Below are 19,084 nucleotides of genomic sequence, written 5' to 3'. Positions count from 1 at the left end.
CGTGGCTTTCTTCCCAGTGTGAAAAGTCGGTGTCGCCAAAAACGCCGTGTTGGACACTCTCAGGTTCCTCTCTGGTTGCACCTCTCTGCTCTAAAGTCTTTTGTTCGCTTCCGTGGCGATTGGATGTGGTTCTTGTAACTGCGCATATTTTTTGATCGTAGGGACAAGGTACACGTTGTCCCTGTTTTTCTTTTATCTCCTTTATCGAGAAGAATGGCGTATGGGCCTACTCTCACAAGCCCAAAGCCATATATTGAAGGAAGGAAAGGACCTCTCTGCTCTCAGGTTGCACGCAGAATGTATCACGTTTGCCATGCGATGGAAGTTGGTTAGGGAATATCGCAGTAACCAATCAATCCTACATGTAAACGTGCTACAGAACCGACGAGATAATGGGTCTATTCTTTATAGCTGCACTGTGCTGCGATTCTGTAACTCGTTATTGAAGTTAACGACGATTTCGTTATTGTTGCGCAGCTTTTCTACGGTATACAAAAGCTGCGCAACGATAACGAAAGTGTCGTTAACTCTAATAACGAGTTACAGAATCGCGGTACTGCTGAAGTAGTGCAATAAGTTAGAATAAGAGAAAATATAGGCCGTTTTCGAGCTATGACACGCTAAATTAGCCTAATATTACATGTATCACACGACAAGCTTTTCGGATACATTGATTGGCGTACGCGAAGCAATCCTAAAAATATTCTGTTTGTTAACCAATCAACGTATTCGAAAAGATTGTCATACGACAAATGTAATCACTGTGCTGCGCCGTATAAAGTATTTGTTGGATCGCTGTTTGGTTTCTTTGTGTAACACCAGAGTGCATTACGGTTTGTCATTGTTATTTTTATGAATATCTTACGGAACTATCTATAAGCATATAATTCATAGACATATATAAATAGACTGCGCGTCCCGTGAGAGGACTTGAAGACAACATTAAAGTGAGAGGAGCGGTGTTTATTCATATAAATAAGTATAATATAAAGATACATATAACATATATATTGTAGGTTACGTTTACACTTATTAAATATATTTACTATTGTAAATTATATTCGTACTAAAGGAATAAAAACAATTACTATCTGTTACATAAAATATTTCGAAATATTGATAGCAATGATATGATTTACATGCTGCAACTCAGACTTTTGCTGTGTAGAACAGTGTAATACTGTGTCATTGTTGGAACATTCTGTATTGGACACAGTATTACACTGTGTCCTCTGTGACCCTTGCTGGAAAATAGCCATAGTTGGCTCATTTTAACTTATTGCATTAGTTTTGCAGTGTAGCTATAAAGAACAGGCCCAATACATACACGCACACACATACATGTGTTCAGTTTTTATAATAAATTTTTAAGATATTTTCGTATAGTTAATTGTCGATGTGATGTATTATGTCATAATATATAACATTAAACACTGTAATTAAAATACAGTAATAACTGAATTTCACTAAATCCAGCACAAAAATAAACATCTGTGTGCCATGGACTTTAAACTATGATCTTTGCACTTATTATACGTATAGTATAGTCTTGAGAGAATTGTTGATTTGCGACTGGAACATTGGAGAACATAGTATGTTAAATTGACTTATCACATTTTAATGGAGGGGGATAGTAAAAAGCGATGATCACGTACATTTGAAAGCGATGTTAAAAGAATAAAATAACTTGCTGAATATGCATACATACACGCACATACATATACGTGTGTATTTCAGTTTTTATAATAAATTTTTAAGATATTTTCGTATAGATAATTGTTGATGATGTATGTCATATAACATTATACATATAACAATATACATATAACATTAAATATTGTAATTAAACTACAGTAATATAATACTAATATAATCTTAAAATATGAAAAGATATAATTAACATAATGTACGTTATTATTCAATTTTCATAACAAAGTTTATATATATATAGAATTTCCATGAAATATTTTCTCTCCCATTATCTATAATCAAAATTCATATAGATCGGTCAACCGTAGATGCATTTGAAACGCGTTCAAAAGTTATTAACACTGCCTTCGAATCTTTTTACTGTAATATTGTAGGATGCATATTGCTTCTACGTTGAACACTCAACCAGAATCCACCCTCCGGAGTCATTGTGATATTTGAATTTTTGCTTAATTTTATGGGAAAAATGGATTTTGAGGAAGGTTTCAGCTCGTACCGCGCCAGTAGATGAAATATCAAGACCTTGATCTCCAGCATGGCAAACCTGTTGGCTATGCACATTCGCGGTCCTAATCCGAATGGTATGTAACATAGAGAGTTGTTGCCCAAGGATCTCTCTGGATTAAATTTCTCTGGTACATCATAGTATTTCTCATCACGCTGAAGTGAATAAACTGGAACCCAAACAGCCATACCTTTTTTCAAAGTAAAAGGCTTCTCATTTGGCAGTGAAGGTGGTAATTCATAATCTTTTTCACATAATCTTTCCAAGAAGGCGATAGGTGGGTACAATCTGAGAACTTCGTTTATTACTGCGTCTAAATATTCAAGACGATTAATAACTTCATAAGTCACTTCACCGTTTGAATCCTGCAGAGTTTTATCAATTTCTTTCTGTAAATTTGCTTGGACGTCTGGATTTGCCGTGATTTCCTGAGCAATGAAGGACATTGCGGTAGAGCTAGTTTCGAAACCACCGAGGAAAAAGATAAAGGCTTGTGCAGTCATGTCCTCAATGCTGAGTTCTCTTTCAGACTCACGTTTACCTCTGATATCCATCATCAGTTGTATCATGTCAGGACGTGTAATATTCTCAGTGTCACGGGTATGAATTGTGGACTTAATAATATTCCTGAAGAAATGTCCTACTTCGTCGCTTAGGAATTTTAAACCCAGAAGTCGTGTAAGCCACGGGAAGGTTGAGAAAAAAAAGAATTTGTAGGCACGTAGACCTTGGAAGTTTATGGCTTCTTTACCGTAAACGTAGAATTTGTTCGTGGGGTCACTTATAGAATTAACTTTAATTCCAAAAGCGCACGAGGCAATCACATCATTCGTGTATTTGGTGAAAGCGTCCTTCATATCCATATCGCTTTTATTTGCTGACATTTCCGACAGAGATTTCGTAAAATCTATTGCACACTCCGACATTAATGTAAACATGGTTTTTATTTTGCTGGATGTAAAAGCAGGACTCAGTAATGTTCTCACGTCTTTCCATTTCTGCCCCTGAAGAGAAAATAAATTCTTTGAAAATAAGGGATCGTGTATGAAACTAAATCCCAGGCGATTAGGAAAGGCCTCAAAGTTCTTGATGAAAATCTCCTTGATGAGTTCTGGATCGCGAAACAGAATGACAGGTTGCGTCATGGCATAGATTCCAATATACTTGGCATCTGGATTGAAAGTGTATAGTTTCTCGCTGAAATCACCAATTGACATTTGGCGAAATATAAACGGCGTCATACAACCGAATATAGGAGTGGGCGTTATGTGAATAACATTATGTCTTTTGAAGTAATGAAATTTTTTATAAAGATAATATATTCCCAGAACTCCTATCAAAATGGATAACAATATCGTCCAGTACTCCATGGTAAATTTCGTTGCAAATCTTATCCAAATTGGTTTCACAAATGCACGCGCAGATTGTCAAAACCGCTTTTTGTGTGCGAATGATACTACGCGTACGAGTCTCTATCGATAACTGTAGCTCATCGCGGCACATCTTACTTCATACGTTGTACCAATTGATGCGTCATATTTAATATGACGTTATGTAAGACTAGAATCAAGTGTCAAGTTGCAAAACATCTCACAATATACTAGTATCTATAATGTTATTTTCTATTATTCAATTCTCAGCATATCTTGAATTTTGACATAGAAGACTCTTGTGAAAGATAGTATTTGTTAAAAATCTTAATAGTAATCCTTACTATGGATATATCTGTTGATTCTGCAATATATTAGGATATTACATAATATAACCATTTATTGAGGTTGATGTACAATTGTGTCAATTTAGACATTGAATCACATTCATAACAGAATATACAAGATATTCTATATCAATGGAAAAAAGTTAAGGAACCCAAAAAATTATTTGAGACATTAAAAAATATAAAATAAAACTATAGAATCAAAATAATTAACTTTTGTGAAGATATATCAATTATAATGTTGAAATTCTTTACATTAATAAATATTGTATAATATTTGTCAAAAATTCCACTAAAGGATAGTAAAAACTTCATTCTATTAAGCTATGACCTTTGTAACTGCCACACTTGTGGTACAGTCTCGAGAGAGTTGTTGATCTACAACTTGAACATTGTAGAATACTCAAAGACTTTAGACTAGAGAATACAGTATATTAAGTTGGCTTATCACATTTCAAAGAACTAAAAGGGGATAACAAAAGTGGTAATTGATGTACATTTAAAAACAATGTTGGGAAAAATGACTTGCAAAATATACACATATATATTCCTGTTTTTGTAACATATCTTTAAGATTGCTGACGCACAACACTGTATACTATAATGTATAACATTAAATACTGTAATTAAAATATGTTAATGTTATATATACATATATGTTATATACACACATATATATATATATATAATGCATAATATAATACTAAAATATAAAAATTTATTGCCAAAAGATAGGAATTGGCAAAATATTAACAGCATTGAGCTGAATATTAGAATGGATATTATGTGAATAACATTGTTTCTCTTAAAATAATTAAATGTTTTGAAATGATAACAGATGTCCAGAGGTCCTATTACGACTAACAGCAGTAACAATTAAGTATTCCATAATAGATGTTATTACAATATCTTATCAGAATCGATTCACAACTGTACTAAATAAGTGGTTAAACCTAATTTAATGTGCAAATCATACGAGTCTCTACTTATAAGTGCTAGTTCTATATACCTCTTGATTTAAACTGTGATCTTACTAATGTGTCACTTTCAAGATGATATATAATATGATAGCTAAGCAGAGCTAAACAATGTAGATTCTGGCACAAATTTCAGTTCTAGTATATTTAAAAAAGTTTTATATAAAATATCTTTCATGCAGTGCTTACCCCCCATATTGAAACGTTATTTAAATAGTTTTCTTTACATTAACTTGCTACAGCTGTCAAATATAGAAATTTATATTTCTTCATTTTTAATATTTTGGTTAGAAGAGCTCGAACAAGTAAAGGTCATTCTACAATACGTATCGTAAGTTGTAAGCCGTAAGAACTGACCAATTATGGCCGATTATTTTTATAATAAATGATTGTGAGTCGCCAATTCTTACGGCTTACAACTTACGACACGTTGTAGAATGACCTTAACCTTTCTTCCAAAAACTTTGCACCAACTGATGCAATAAGTTGGAGTGAAACAAAATATACCTATCTCATTCTAGAAAGACAAATTTTACCTGCATTTTATTTATTATTAATACGGGATTTATAAAATGAGAAGTTAAAAGACCCTTTTATTTTCAATTAATAATTGAATAAAAGAATGAGATTATTTTTCTAAATACTTTCGAAAAATATAACTTCAAAAGCTAGTTAAAGGCAAGTAGTACAACTCAACGGAGGAGGAGACGAACCTTCATTAATCCGTAGCATAACCAAATAGTGAGTCGGAACTCTACATATTTATAATGTATGGCTGTGACGGTAAGTTTGATTAAAAGCGATTGGAAAACAGAACGTTTTACGCTTTAAACGTTTATATTTTTCTTTTTATATTCAATCGATCTTTTTTTTCAACAGATAGGTATATATATGTTATATGATATATTATAAATATATATTTATTAATATTTATTTCTATATATAATATTTAGTGTCCTTACAAAGAAATTACTTGTTTTTAAATAAATAATAAGCACGTGTTTAGTATGTAATAATATTCAATTAAAAAATTGATACATGATATAAAATAATCAAATTTATAAAGAAGAATTCAATGAAAGGCGAAATGGTGATTGTGAAAAAAGAAACTTTTTATTTTCAATTGTTTATTTTGTGTAATTTGCCTCATTCTTGATATTTAATACATTTGTATATTCTTATGTTTGTATAGGAAAATGTTTCGATATACTGCACATGACATAAATAAGAAATTAAGAACAAGCGATATAAAGATACAAGAAAATGTTACATTTTTGGAAATGGGGCTTCCAGAAAAAATTATGGATGGATTGTCATTTGCTGGATTTGAGCGACCATCTCCTATACAGTTAAAAGCTATTCCTATAGGACGCTGTGGATTTGGTATTACGAAACAATATACATATACTTAAAATATACTGAGTAATAACAATGATAACTCTGTGTACTAAAAATGTTGATATTTTGCAGATTTAATATTACGTGCAAAATCAGGAACTGGAAAGACAGCTGTGTTTGGTATTATAGCTTTGGAAATTTTAGATATTCAAATATCATCTCCGCAAGTCTTAATAGTAGCACCTACCAGAGAGATAGCTATTCAAATATCTAATGTTCTTAAAACAATAGGTTCAGAAATAAAAGGTAATTGATATAATATTACTGCATTGAGTATTCTATGAGGAAAATTTTCTCTTTTCATTTTTTAAAATTATCTCTGTTGTTGTAGGATTAAAAGTTGAATATTTTGTGGGAGGATTGTCTGTGGAAGATGATAAGAAAAGACTGAATGAGTGCCATGTAGCAGTTGGCGCCCCAGGTAGAATTAAGCATTTAATTGATAAGAAACTGCTTAAGGTTTCAACTGTTAGGTTATTTGTCCTTGATGAGGCAGACAAATTAATGGAAACAAACTTTCAAAAAGATATCAAGTCAGTATGAAGTTTATGAATTATTAAAATTGAAAATGTAACATCAACTTAAGAATTATTAAAGTTATATTAATTTCTGTTTTTCTTACAGTTATATATTTTCCAAATTGTCATTAAACAAACAAGTTATAGCTTCGAGTGCTACTTATCCTGGAGATTTAGAAAAGTTTTTAGAAATGTATATGTGCTCACCAGTGTTAATATCACCAGATCTTGATGGACCAATTCTAGTCGGAATTAAACAATTTTTGGTGGTGGTTTCTTCACATCTTAATGCCATGAAACAGGTTTCATTAATTTTTAGAGATTTAGAGAATTTGTAGAGATTTAGAGAATTTTTAGAGATTTAGAGAAAAAGCAAATTTGATTTCATGTTAACAGATGAATTTATCATTTATCTATATTTTTAGGTACAAATAAAAGTGGACGAGTTGCAGAAAATATTTACAAAAATACCATTTAAGCAATCTCTAGTTTTCTCAAATTACCAATCACGGTATATAGTCTATTTCTTAATTATGTTTTATTGATTGGTTGCTTCTTTAAAATCGTAAAATGATTACTCATATATTTATTATTACAGAGCTCAATCGGTCAGCAATAAACTTAATTCTATGGGCTTTTCATCCACATACATCATTGGAAGTCAGGATATGGCCAAGAGGTTGGAAATAATGGAAAAATTGAGGAATTTTAATTGTAGAATTTTGATGACCACGGATTTAACTGCGAGAGGCATCGATGTAGAAAATGTTAACTTGGTTATAAATTTGGATATACCTATGGATGCAGCAACATATTTACATAGAATTGGCAGAGCTGGACGTTATGGAACCCACGGAATTTCCATCACAATTGTCTCTGAAAACGAGCTTCAATCGTTTAGAGAATTATTAATCTCGGTTGGTGGACCAAACTTTTATCTGTTCAAACTCGGTCCTGATTATGTGGAAGATGTATGGGCTGACAATATTACAGTTTTCGAGAAAGTCTACTCGAAGCCCGAGGCAAATGGCACAGAGCTTTCAGATATTGACAAAGGAATTCTTGAATCTGAAAACGGCACACCTATGGCGATACTTACATCAGAAAACACAACGTTCTCAACGTCCTCTTACAACAGTAAACATATTGACACAAATACATGTTCGTTGGAAAATAGCGGTACAAATAATACTGCTAATCTTAGTAACGGTAATCAAAACAAATCTAAAAGTATCTTGTCAAAGGATAAAAAGTGCGATAAAGCTATCACGAATGAAACATATACGAAACGAAAAAAATTCTATTTGGATGACAAAAGAAAGCTGTTTTATAATAAACATAATATTAGCAAAGTCGATGTCCAGCAATCTGACGAATTTGAAAAACGAGAAGAAGCATCAGTTATAGAACCTATTCTTCCAGATCTATCCAGCTCAGAAAAAATGTTCAGGTTTACAGTAAAATCTCATACGGACGAACTTTCTGTTTTGGAGAAATTAAACGAAAATGTTGTTCTTGAAACGAATCTCTTAAGTATTGAAGATCGTGAATTATCTGACGATGAAATCAAGCAAATTTGCGGATGTATAAGTATCCCAACAGCTGACAAGAAAGAGGAGAGTGATATATTATCTGCTGTCATGACTGATAATAACGTTATTTCTATGTCTCAGGAAATAGCTCAGGATAAGTGTTCCTTAAAGAATTCCGATTTAGAGCATTGTGCGAAATTGAACACAGAGGAATTGGATGCTAGATCTCGAGAACGGAATAAATTGTACGATTATCTATCGAAATGTATTGAAGAATTCAATGAAACCGATGAGACTCCGTTGGCAGCAGCTACTAGATGGAAGGATAAACTTCATTTCGAAATTGAATTATTAAATAATATGTTTAAGAATATGACTGATTCTATACATAAACTGGTTTACGAGGAGCACTATTCTGCGTTTATACATTTTTTCAGTATGCAGAAGCGAGCATTCTTATGCATTTTTCCGGAACTGCGCACCGAGGAAGAAGTGAACGATACATATGTATATTCGGGGCTTAATTCGAATAACAATTTATTGGATATGTACAGGGAGATAGAAGAATTCAAGAGCCGCTTTGAGGAATCGAGAAGCAAATTTAACGCGCATTTTCCTTATCCTACAAACGCCGATGAACACTTGCCAAATTTGATGATGTCCGATTCCGAGATTGAAGAATACCGTAAAGCATTACGATATTTTAAGGAATACAAAGATCCTAACGAGAAACTGTCAGAAATATTGGACTACATAGTGTTTCTGAGCGAAACGGAGAAGTGCGATTTGATGCAAAAGATAAAAGATCAAAATTTATCTTTTTCGGATATGAAGGAGTTTCTCAAGGAAGAAACCATGAAAAACGATTCAAAACGGGTCGAGCTAAGCGAAGATGATGTACAACAGTTTGAAAATTCGGACGATGACACCGAACAACACGAAACGACTGCTGAGGTAGATGCATCGAGAATAAAAATAGAATATGAAAACTGTTCGCGGAAAGTACAGAACACTCGTCCTGGCGAAGTTGTAGACGACGACCAAGGTAGACATGAGCCAGACGATATGAAGAACGATACTTCTACCGATATAATTATCGGCCATCTAAACGACAGTAAGATGTTATCACCAACGGAAATGCGAGAAAACGGAGCATCATCGTCAGTATCGTTTAATAATGACGAGGTTTCGAATACCGACAAGGATGTGTTTAATTGTTCGCAAAGAGCAAAGTTTATGAGCAATGTCAGGCGGAAGACTAGTCAGAGCGATACCAAGAGCAACGTGTCAACCAAATACACACCTGTACAAACGAATAACGTTCTTTACAATAACATGAGCGAGTTGCATGGAAAATTAGATAAACACGTGATGAGTAATATGGACACGAATAAATCAGCTGATGTAAATCTTTATTCGAAGATGCCGGCTTCACATGCAGCTGAAAACACGAAGACAGCTTTCCCAGGACGTTCACTGGATTCGACCGCTCGATTGTCTCATCCGCGAGTTTCAGATTATGCTACTTTGAACTCGTGCGCAGATAATCGCGATTTTAACATCGATCGAAAGTTTTCAGATTGCGAGTATGCAAAGGAGGAAGAGACGAGTTTGTTGGACCAAATCGGCCGCTTCTCTTCACACACCGAATACGCGACCAACCACTATTTTCCACATATGCACGACAAAACGTCTTGGTATTCGGTACGTAAGGATACCTCTAATCATCATGAAGAATCACCGAAGACTCGTGGACTCGACGACTTGGCATACAATAACGTTTACCTGCAGAACATGGACGTCGACAGATTCCTGTCGTCGCTAAGAATGCAAACCAATCAGTTACATCTACAAATCTATCAGTCGCAGATGCTTGAGAATTGGATTTCGTACGAAGAATAATTGCAACCACGCTGACGGTTAACCTGGGATCGCTTGTACGCTCTAAAATCTCTTTTCTGAACAATTTCATTTTTATTTATGTCAATTTATGTTGTAGCTTGAATCGCACACAATCGTACAGACACAACGTTTCATTTTAATGTCTTCGTTTTGATTTTGAGATGTTCATATACATTTAATATCTATACATGATAAAAAATATATATTTATATATTTATATATATTTATATATAATATATAAAAGCTAATACAAATAGAAGAAGAAGTTATATCTTGCGTCTTCTAATCAACGATAAAGAAAAAAACATTTAAATGTAATGTCTGACAAAAGAAAATATGTGAAATAGGGCTGCTAGAAAGCATTAACGACAAGGCGTGTGTGTTTATAATTATAAAAACGAAAATATGTTCTATTCTAGGTTCGCATATCTCTAATAATCGACTTATTACAGGAAAAGATCGCAAAATCTCTGGATCGGCTATTCACTTAGGGGTCGAGCTTTTTCTTCGTCAATGTGTTCTCGATGAGGTTCCACAAGACGATCGTTTCTTTGTTGACTTTTGGCAAAAGCATCGATTGACGGGGAGCAATATCTAGAAAATTGAATAAGTAATGATTATTTGTAGTGATTAAGAGAAAAATGATTTTTCACGCCCTTAATCACTACAAATCGAGAAAACCGAAGAAGATGTAATCAAAAGACTAAGTTGGAGTGGATACTCATTGTTGGAAAGAAGAACGATGTGCGAGATTGTCAAGTTTTACTTAATGGAATGAACAACGATTATACTTCCTGATTGAACGATTGAACGGATGATTATATAAAGCGTACTGTCTCTCAGCAGAAACGAATATCTATCAGAAGAGGGAAGAAGACAAAAGCAAAAAATCATTAGATTCGACTTGACAATACGAACGATTCCGGAGTTTTAGAGCGCAGCGGTAGAGCGACAACGTGGTGGCACCGCGGACACATTTTCGTCAGCGGGTCCGCGAGTTCTCACGATGTGCGCGTATGATCAAGCGGCGAGAAATGACATGTGAATCGATCGATAGCGAAAGGTCACGCATCGGCGGCACTTAACACGCACCGGGGAGACGGCGAAGTGTGTGCCGCGGGTAACCTTTCTCTAACGATTCGACGCTACCTGCGCTTATGCAATTCGATCGATCCTTTACGATTAAGTCTCGTATTAGTCTTATCGATCGAACATTATCGGGTGTACACTAGTCTCTCGTCGATTACCATTCGCTGTCTGCCAGCGGTAATTTAATTGTACGTATGTACGTTGTTTTCTTACAAGAATACTGAGATAGCGATCTGTGTGAATATTGTAACATGTGTAAATACGTACGCGGTGTGCGTTTGCGAATTTCAAGTGTGAGGTGATTGCGAAAAGAGGAGGACGAATGATCGTTTATGTTGTCGTTTTGCGTTAATTTTTCTGATATATGTGATTTTTTATTTATGCGGTAATCTACGCATTGAGTAGTTGAATGAACGATGAAAGCAATCATGTTTGTGTAATAAAGCTAATGCAAAAGAGAAAGATGTGTGAGAACGAGTATTATATTACTTTCGAATATGTGTGCTTTTATTCCCACTTAAGTGATCTGATTATTATCGTTGTTACTTATTATAACGATCATAATGTTAATCATAATGGAGCGAACACTTGTTTCCACTGTTAGCAGTTTGTAATTAATTTTAATGCCGGATAACGCTTGCGGAGACACTACGCGTACGACTCGTTGCGTTCCTTCGACTGTGGGCAGTCGTATCGATCCGTTGGAATAATTTTGTCCATGCTAAATCGCCAAGTGATACGGCACACCGTACTTCGCTTGTCGTACACAGGCCGGCTGTGAGTTAGAAGGATCAGGTTTCTAAGGTCTCAGTCCGTCCGTCCGAGGCGCGGGGGAAAGAGAGAGAGAGAGAGAGAGAGAGAGAGTGTGTGTGTGTGAGAGAGAGAGCGAGAGAAAGAAAAAAACGAGGGGGAAAAGAGAAGAGAACCACCTTACGGAACTCGTCTCGTGAGAATTCGGGGTTGACCCTCCTGATGCCCCTGTCTTTTATTCGCGAAATGATCGTTTGAGGTGCGCGCCTAAGAGCGAAAACTTCAGTCTGTGACCACGTGCTTTCGCGCGAAGCAGTGTGCCACGTGTCCGCGATTCGATTCGAGTTTCCGCGTCGTTGTTGTCCTCGACGTTGTCGTCATCGTCGTTGTCGTTATCGCCGCCGCGTGTTAATTAGAAAATCGATCGCCTCTTTAAACGCCTCTCGTTGGTTGAACGATCGCGCTCGTCTTCGTGCCCGATAGTCCCGCGTGATCAGCCCTTGCGGAACATGTCGCTCGCGCTCAAGTACTTCAAGAAGACGCCGATTTACGTGGTAGAGAGCCACGATGAGGTGAGCGTTCTCGCGCTCGGACGTGTATGCTGGAGAGAACGTAGTTGACTCGTGCTTTGTTGCGGTATTGTGCCCGAGAGGCGTGCGACGAGGATAGATATCTATCCAAGGTCTTTAAATATCTATCCATCCTCGTGCGACCAAGGTCAGTCGTACGCTTGCGCGAGATAATAGCAGGTAGTAGGAGTACGGTCGGAGAAGGAGCGAAGTACGAGATACTTTTTTCTCTCGCTCCACAATATCGGCCGCAGCGAGAAGTCTTTACATATATTTTTTTAGTATATATGTATATCGCAATTTAAATCTTCGTTCTCCGAAAGCATAAAAAAGTCGCTTCAGGCGATTATTTGTAACTCAACGTTAATCGGAAGAAAATGATTATTAATTCCATCAGTAAGACAACATTGGCATGATCGAAATTGCACATATGAACGTATACGTGTAAGGTGGGCGTGTATATACATGAATTTTCAAGTTTTCGCAAATATCGCACGACGAATTGCAAGTAAAATTCCGTTTGAAGTTTAATTGCGAATTATAGACCGTTTAAAATGACGCGCGCGTGCGCGCGTTCGCCACTCGCGCGCGGCGCGGCGCTGCTGGCGTTGCTGCGTTTCGAAACACAGTGGCAACGTGAAACTAACCTATCTATAATCCACGCACACTTGGATCGTATTTAGCGCCAAATGCATCCTAGTTTCCAGCTGAAACAATATCTCTCACTCGGAGCTCGTATAAGATAGAATTTACAGCCGCACGATTACATTTAACGCTGAATATGGAATACGATATGTATGTATTTTTTCATTGTTACGTATTTACACTGGCGTGATAGCCACAGCGCTTGTTTATCAAATCAGCGACACTACGATCTTCAATCGTATGCATTCGTATACGTACGATTGGAAGACGTAATATGTCGTCTTGATACATATACTTCACATTGTTCCGACGAGTCTCGAAACAAAGAAAGATCGCGAGATTTTTACGATTCTTTATCTATTCTAAAAATCGCCACAAAGAAAGGTATTGCGATCTTCTCGTGATCGAATACAAGTACATACAAAAGAAGCGCCGATGTCTTGGTTATGCATTTCCAAGTGAAATATTAGATTTGCTTTTGTACTAGTTTCGAGTTTACGAATGATACGAATTATTTTCCAATTGTTGAACATTGCGTGAAATCATTTTGTAATATCAATAGTCGGTGTTTGAGATCGTGTCGCATCGGGTATGGTAATGTTACGATTCCGACATTTTTATTGGTTTTCGTTTGTTTCCGCTATAAGTTGTATCCAGGCTGCTCATAGAGGTCAGTGGCTGCTGGATTCAAAGTTTCAAACCGATCCATTGCGCAGATTTAGGCGCAGCTTGTCGATAATTACGTGTGCGATGCGACCGCGATTAGTTGTGATTTTCGCACAGGTATTTACACGTCCGTGCTTGCGACATTCTCAGGTTTTACCGTTTATATATCGGTGTCTGGGCTCGAAACACCTGCCCTTTCAAGACAACACATTCATACATCTGGATTCGCATCCCGATATGGTGATACCGCCAGCGATGCCGGCTGATACAGTTTGGGATAAATTTCGATTATTCAGGTACGTATAGAACACTTGTAGCCATAAATACTTTATAACACCTGTTCCTCGTGACTGTGATATTATCATGTGCAATATGATTATGTTGGAAATAAATATGGGGGTTGAATAGTAGGATTAATCTCTCGTAAATATATGTATGCTCCGATAAACGAGAGACATTTTTTTATCCAAGATGGCGAAATAAGTCAAGAAGGTATATACTTCAGTACTGAAGTCACACGAAAATGACCCTTACATTTACTCGCGACCGTTAACACACCTATCGAGATTCGCGTTCCGAAACGAAATATCAAAAGGTGAGATATCAAAAGCGATAACGCGAAAATCTAATGATAAAAAATTGACCAGTCACGGAAAATACATTTATTTTGATAATTATATATTTTTTGCTTCACGCGGGAAAGAGATAACGAAAGAAAGAAAATGATGCTATTATGCCTCTCGGTGCATCGTTCAGCGATCATTTTTGAATCCAAGATGGCGAAATAAGTCAAGAAGACTGAAGTTTGCGCGCCATAGTCACGCGAATATGATCCTTAAGTTTATTCACGACCGTTAGAACATTCGTGAAAATGACGTCGGTTGCAACTCTTCTAGTAATCAAATATCAATTTGTTGGTGCATTCAATCGTAAAATAACAATTGATTCGGCGGATGTAATGATATACGACGTGTAATATACAATATGCCGCGAAAAATGGGAAGAGAGTCACTGAAACGACGAAAGCGACGTTAGAAAAATTTTCAGTATCGTCATTCACGCGAAAGTCTGACAATGAAGAAACCGAGCCGCGGAGAAAAGAAACTACGTCCGTTCGATTGATTTGCTTTTATCGTAAATGCACATTGCGTTGTTCTCACTGCGATCGGTCTCAAGATAGAGAACCTGCTTCTGGTATCTGCATCGCGTTGAACGCTCAGAAGTGCAAACGATACGAGTGCATTCTGCGAGTCGCGAGTTCTCATAAAAATTGCTGCGTTTCGCTACACGCCGCCACGCATTCCGCGTGCCGAGTGAGTTCTTAGTGAACGGCAATGGTGCGCTGAGAACCAATCGTTTGAATCAATCATACGGAAATTACCGAATCGCCGGCCATTCGTGTAAAAAATTGCACGACACTATACAATTTATCCATCATGTATCGGCGCATAATGTCGCACTCCGATGTTACTCGTCGATTTGTTTCACTCCCGCATCCCTCCCTCCCGTTGAGCAATGTGCATCCTTTTATATATTCGATGCAATCATGAAACATATTGCTCAACAATTAAGCACAGGACAAGTTGCAATTAGACGTGAATACTGACGCGCAAAAACTGCAATCTATTCCGTGTTCCGCAAGAACAATTTCCACTCGATTTTCGTCGTTTATTAATCTCCGCGCGAAACGAACATTTCGTATCCGCGTGATTATTGCAGAGACGCGGCAATATTAAGGAAAAAACAGGAGGGAAGGATGCGCGCGTCTTTTTATTTGATTAAACAAGTTCCATGAGCGCGAGAGTAATTATTGGCTCACATTTTTATCACCGTTTCTTTTCTTTCTAGCGAACTCAGTATCGAGAATTGGATCTTGCCTGCAGTGTACGCGGGTCACTTCAAGTACCTCATCTGGGTGAAACCACCGTGGGCTAATCAGATGCTGGATGGTGTGCAGACGTTCCTCATCGGCAAGCACAAGGACAGCGGCTTGATAAGGTAAGCGTGTAATTTCCACAAAGAGCGTGTATGTTGGCACACGCACATATGTGTATGTGCCAATGAGGCATGGCGAGTACGTGAACATGCCTCTTTCGAACGATTCTTCCTAGTCTTTTGATCCGCGAGCCGACATAGCATCCTACAATTGTCGATTTTCCATATCGGATATGTGAGAATGCAATACAAGCGACAACATAACTATAATTAACACTTTTACACTGAACGACCAATACCGCTTTATATACTGAATGCTGAATCGTTTGACAGTTTTGAATCAAAATCGTCTCCTTAATATCTGAGCATACAATTTCCGCGATTTGTGATACGAACGAGACTGTTCACGCCTTTCCATCGCCCATTAACCCACATTTGTTTCCTCAAATCTCGATATCGCCGAGGACATCGCATAAAGTAAAGTTTGTGCGTCACAATGGAGATCGTTGTGCGAAACAGCGCCTTAAACTTTAACTTGATACTGCAATTGAGTACCATTTGCTGCTGGAACAATCTTTATCGCTTTCTGCTAGCTGTGTGTGCAATTATCCTTATGGATGCAATTTCCTTCAATCCGAGGCAACGCGATACGCGTCATTTGTATCGCGCGTATATTTGATGGACAACCGTTTACGTGTCTATGATTAATAATTAAAATGCTATATGAGAAATTGATCGAGCCGTTCGTATATTTTTCATATTATTTAGATCGATATCTCGGTATCCGCGTATACGTACACGTAGACGCACGTGGCTCGAAATTACGCTCGTTTTCTCTCCAACGACGCGAACAGAGGCGGAGTAACCTAACGAGCGCGTCGCGAAAGAAGGTTAATGGTTTTCGCGCGACGATAATAATAACGGGAATTTCGGGGGACAGAGCTCGTAATACCGAATTTTATAATGAATGCGCCGGCGCGCGGCTACGTTGAATCGCACTCGAAAAAAATTTCCCAATTATTGATAATTGCATCGTCATACTCGGAGACCCTCGGGGACGCGCGCGACACCGCGTCCGCGTGTCGATAAGATCGTCCGTGCGCGCGATCGCCATCGCGGCTACTTTTTTTCGTCCGAGTTATTCGTACGTAATTGCCTGTGTGCCCACCCGCAGCTGCCGTTCCGCTTCATTCGATTTCCATCGATATGCGTCCCGCGCGCGAGCGACACGCGAAACGTCCTCGCGCTCCTTACGCGGCGTCGTGTGCGGACCGCGCTTTCCGTGGGACACGAGACTGTCGACATAGGCGGCACGTGTTGTCGTTAATAGCCTGCTAATTGCCGTGCATTTCGTCTTCCGCGACTTCGTCCTCCGTCGGCGAACCGATCGAAATTGAGACGCGACGCTGAACGCGCGGCGAGCGATTCTTGACGCTTGTCATATAACGTTACTACTGTTCAACTGATCCACGTGTACGATTGTGGACGGAAAGGCTGTCTCTATAATTTTTTGCGTGAGTTTCAGGGCTCGTCTGATGGAGTAATTCTCCTATTAGAGGGCGGTTTCTCCAATGGAACTAGACGCACGATATTCGCACGAAAGTCATGCAAAAAATTACAGACAATCTTTCTGTCCACAAATGTGTGCACCCATATATTTCTATTATTTTATTATAATATATTCTATTGTATCGTAATTTTCTACTGTTGTATAAATTTTATTATGCTCATAACAATTACTATAAAGGATTGCTTCAATGGAATAGCTGTGAGTAGCTGTATACGTAGCTTGAACAGGAAAACAACGTAAGTAACTGCAAATTACATATAAATAAGAAATGAGATATAGATATCTTTAAAGGTTTAAGGTATGAATATACCAAGAGATTATTTGATATCTGAATACGTATCTACTAGGCGACATGCGAACAATCCGCTAATTGCATTGAGCAGCGCGAAACATTATCTTGTATCGTAATAAAACAATAAGACAGAGTCGGGCTGACGGTTTCGTTCTTGCGTTGATTTTTCCGCTCACGCGAAAGAAAGAGATCTAAGAAAGCCAGTTGTTGGCGGATTGCGACAATGGACAATGGCGCAATAATCTACAATAGAGATCCGCCCGGAGATTCCGTGCCGAATGAATAGGGCCTGTAGGACAATCATCTCGTAAACTCGGCTTCCTTATGTGCCCTTCTCGTCCAGCGGCCCGCGCGGATTGTTCTTTTTGCGCTCCGTTTCGCGTTTCGCGTCTCCGCACAGAGCGGCACTTGAATCGCCTACTTATGCGAAAGTGTCGAGTAAGAAGGAAGCCGTCGGCGAGTCCGGACTCGCGTGGACAAGTGGCTTTCGTTCGCGTCCCCGTGCGAGTAAAATATCGGAGAATTGTGAGAAGTGCCATCCGGCCTGCGCGTTCTCTGCTCTTGTATACCTCCGCATATTGTTTGATTCGCACAGCTCGTTGTCGGATTCTAAGAGGATGCATCGTCGGTATCGGCATCGCATCTCGTAAAACTTCGACCGGTATCAGTTGATACGCGCTCGTTGATCCTATCTACCCTCGATTGCGGTAAATTCTCCTTTGCAGCTTGCAGTAAAGTAAATCAATGATTTTTTTCTTTCTTTCTTTCGAAATAGCCTACGCGTTTTAGCGAAATATGATATCTGGCTACCGAGTAAATCGCGAGTCATGAATACATATCGAACTCGACCATCATCCTTATTCGCGCGCAGTCGTTGTTATCTTCGGTACACGGTATGAAGATCGCGGGCTTGCTCTTTGAAATGTTTTCTGCTCTCGCGTAAGTCAAAGATCTCGTGCATTCCGCGGCTTTCCGGAAAAACGGTCTCTGTGCAACAAAGTACACGCGAGCGTTGTAATGTATTCACGTTGCCTAGTAGTAAATACCTGCCATAGCTATGGCACGACTCGTGTGTACCGGTACTTTGAATGCCGCCACGATGGAAGCTTGTTGCAGCTTTCGCCTGGTGGCTCGATCGCATAAGTCCGCTCGCTGGAATGCGACAGTGATTTCTACTCCCTTTTCTTTTCCGCACGAAACGATCCATTGTGGCGCGCATTATCTATTTATTTTATCGGCTAACGGTCGACCAATAACCGCAAAATAAAGGTCATTTCTCGAGATATTCCACGTGACGCGACGTATTAGA

At 38.0% G+C, this 19,084-nt stretch overlaps 3 protein-coding genes and 1 long non-coding RNA gene across 5 annotated transcripts in view; 2 read left to right on the top strand and 2 right to left on the bottom strand.

Moving 5' to 3' along the window:
* Positions 1-1,931: 1,931 nt before the first annotated feature.
* Positions 1,932-3,777, bottom strand: LOC105183830 (cytochrome P450 9e2). The gene has a single exon (XM_011142212.3). The coding sequence runs from the start codon at positions 3,583-3,585 to the stop codon at positions 2,068-2,070; it is 1,518 nt and encodes a 505-aa protein (XP_011140514.1). The 5' UTR covers positions 3,586-3,777; the 3' UTR covers positions 1,932-2,067.
* A 1,915-nt stretch (positions 3,778-5,692) lies between these two features.
* Positions 5,693-11,812, top strand: LOC105183831 (uncharacterized). 2 transcript variants are annotated; one of them, XM_011142215.2, is made up of 9 exons: positions 5,693-5,792; positions 6,102-6,292; positions 6,380-6,553; positions 6,639-6,840; positions 6,932-7,127; positions 7,251-7,336; positions 7,424-10,061; positions 10,149-10,294; positions 10,712-11,812. In XM_011142215.2, exons 2-8 carry the CDS (start codon positions 6,106-6,108, stop codon positions 10,257-10,259), a joined length of 3,594 nt encoding a protein of 1,197 aa, XP_011140517.1. In that variant the 5' UTR covers positions 5,693-5,792; positions 6,102-6,105; the 3' UTR covers positions 10,260-10,294; positions 10,712-11,812. The 2 variants fall into 2 exon arrangements, with proteins under 2 accessions (XP_011140517.1, XP_011140515.1); XM_011142213.2 differs by having other exon boundaries at positions 7,424-10,294.
* On the bottom strand, positions 10,781-12,373 carry LOC112590420 (uncharacterized). The gene is made up of 2 exons (XR_003114189.1): positions 12,278-12,373; positions 10,781-10,853 (listed from the first exon to the last, which is right to left on the bottom strand). It is a non-coding gene; the product is annotated as an uncharacterized LOC112590420 (long non-coding RNA).
* The window catches only part of MESR6 (misexpression suppressor of ras 6), a 720,981-nt gene continuing 714,235 nt past the window's right edge, over positions 12,339-19,084 (top strand). Inside the window, exons 1-3 of the mRNA XM_025306807.1 lie at positions 12,339-12,670; positions 14,129-14,274; positions 15,827-15,976. Of these exons, the coding sequence (XP_025162592.1) occupies positions 12,608-12,670; positions 14,129-14,274; positions 15,827-15,976 (359 nt within the window). The 5' untranslated portion in view covers positions 12,339-12,607. The remainder of the gene's footprint in view (positions 12,671-14,128; positions 14,275-15,826; positions 15,977-19,084) is intronic.

The sequence above is a fragment of the Harpegnathos saltator genome, unplaced genomic scaffold (assembly GCF_003227715.2).
Source record: "Harpegnathos saltator strain DR-91 unplaced genomic scaffold, Hsal_v8.6 scaffold80, whole genome shotgun sequence".
In the NCBI taxonomy this organism is placed as follows: Eukaryota; Metazoa; Arthropoda; class Insecta; order Hymenoptera; family Formicidae; genus Harpegnathos; species Harpegnathos saltator.
The sequence above is the reverse complement of the archived record's forward strand: the minus strand, read 5'-3'. Positions and strand labels throughout refer to the sequence as shown.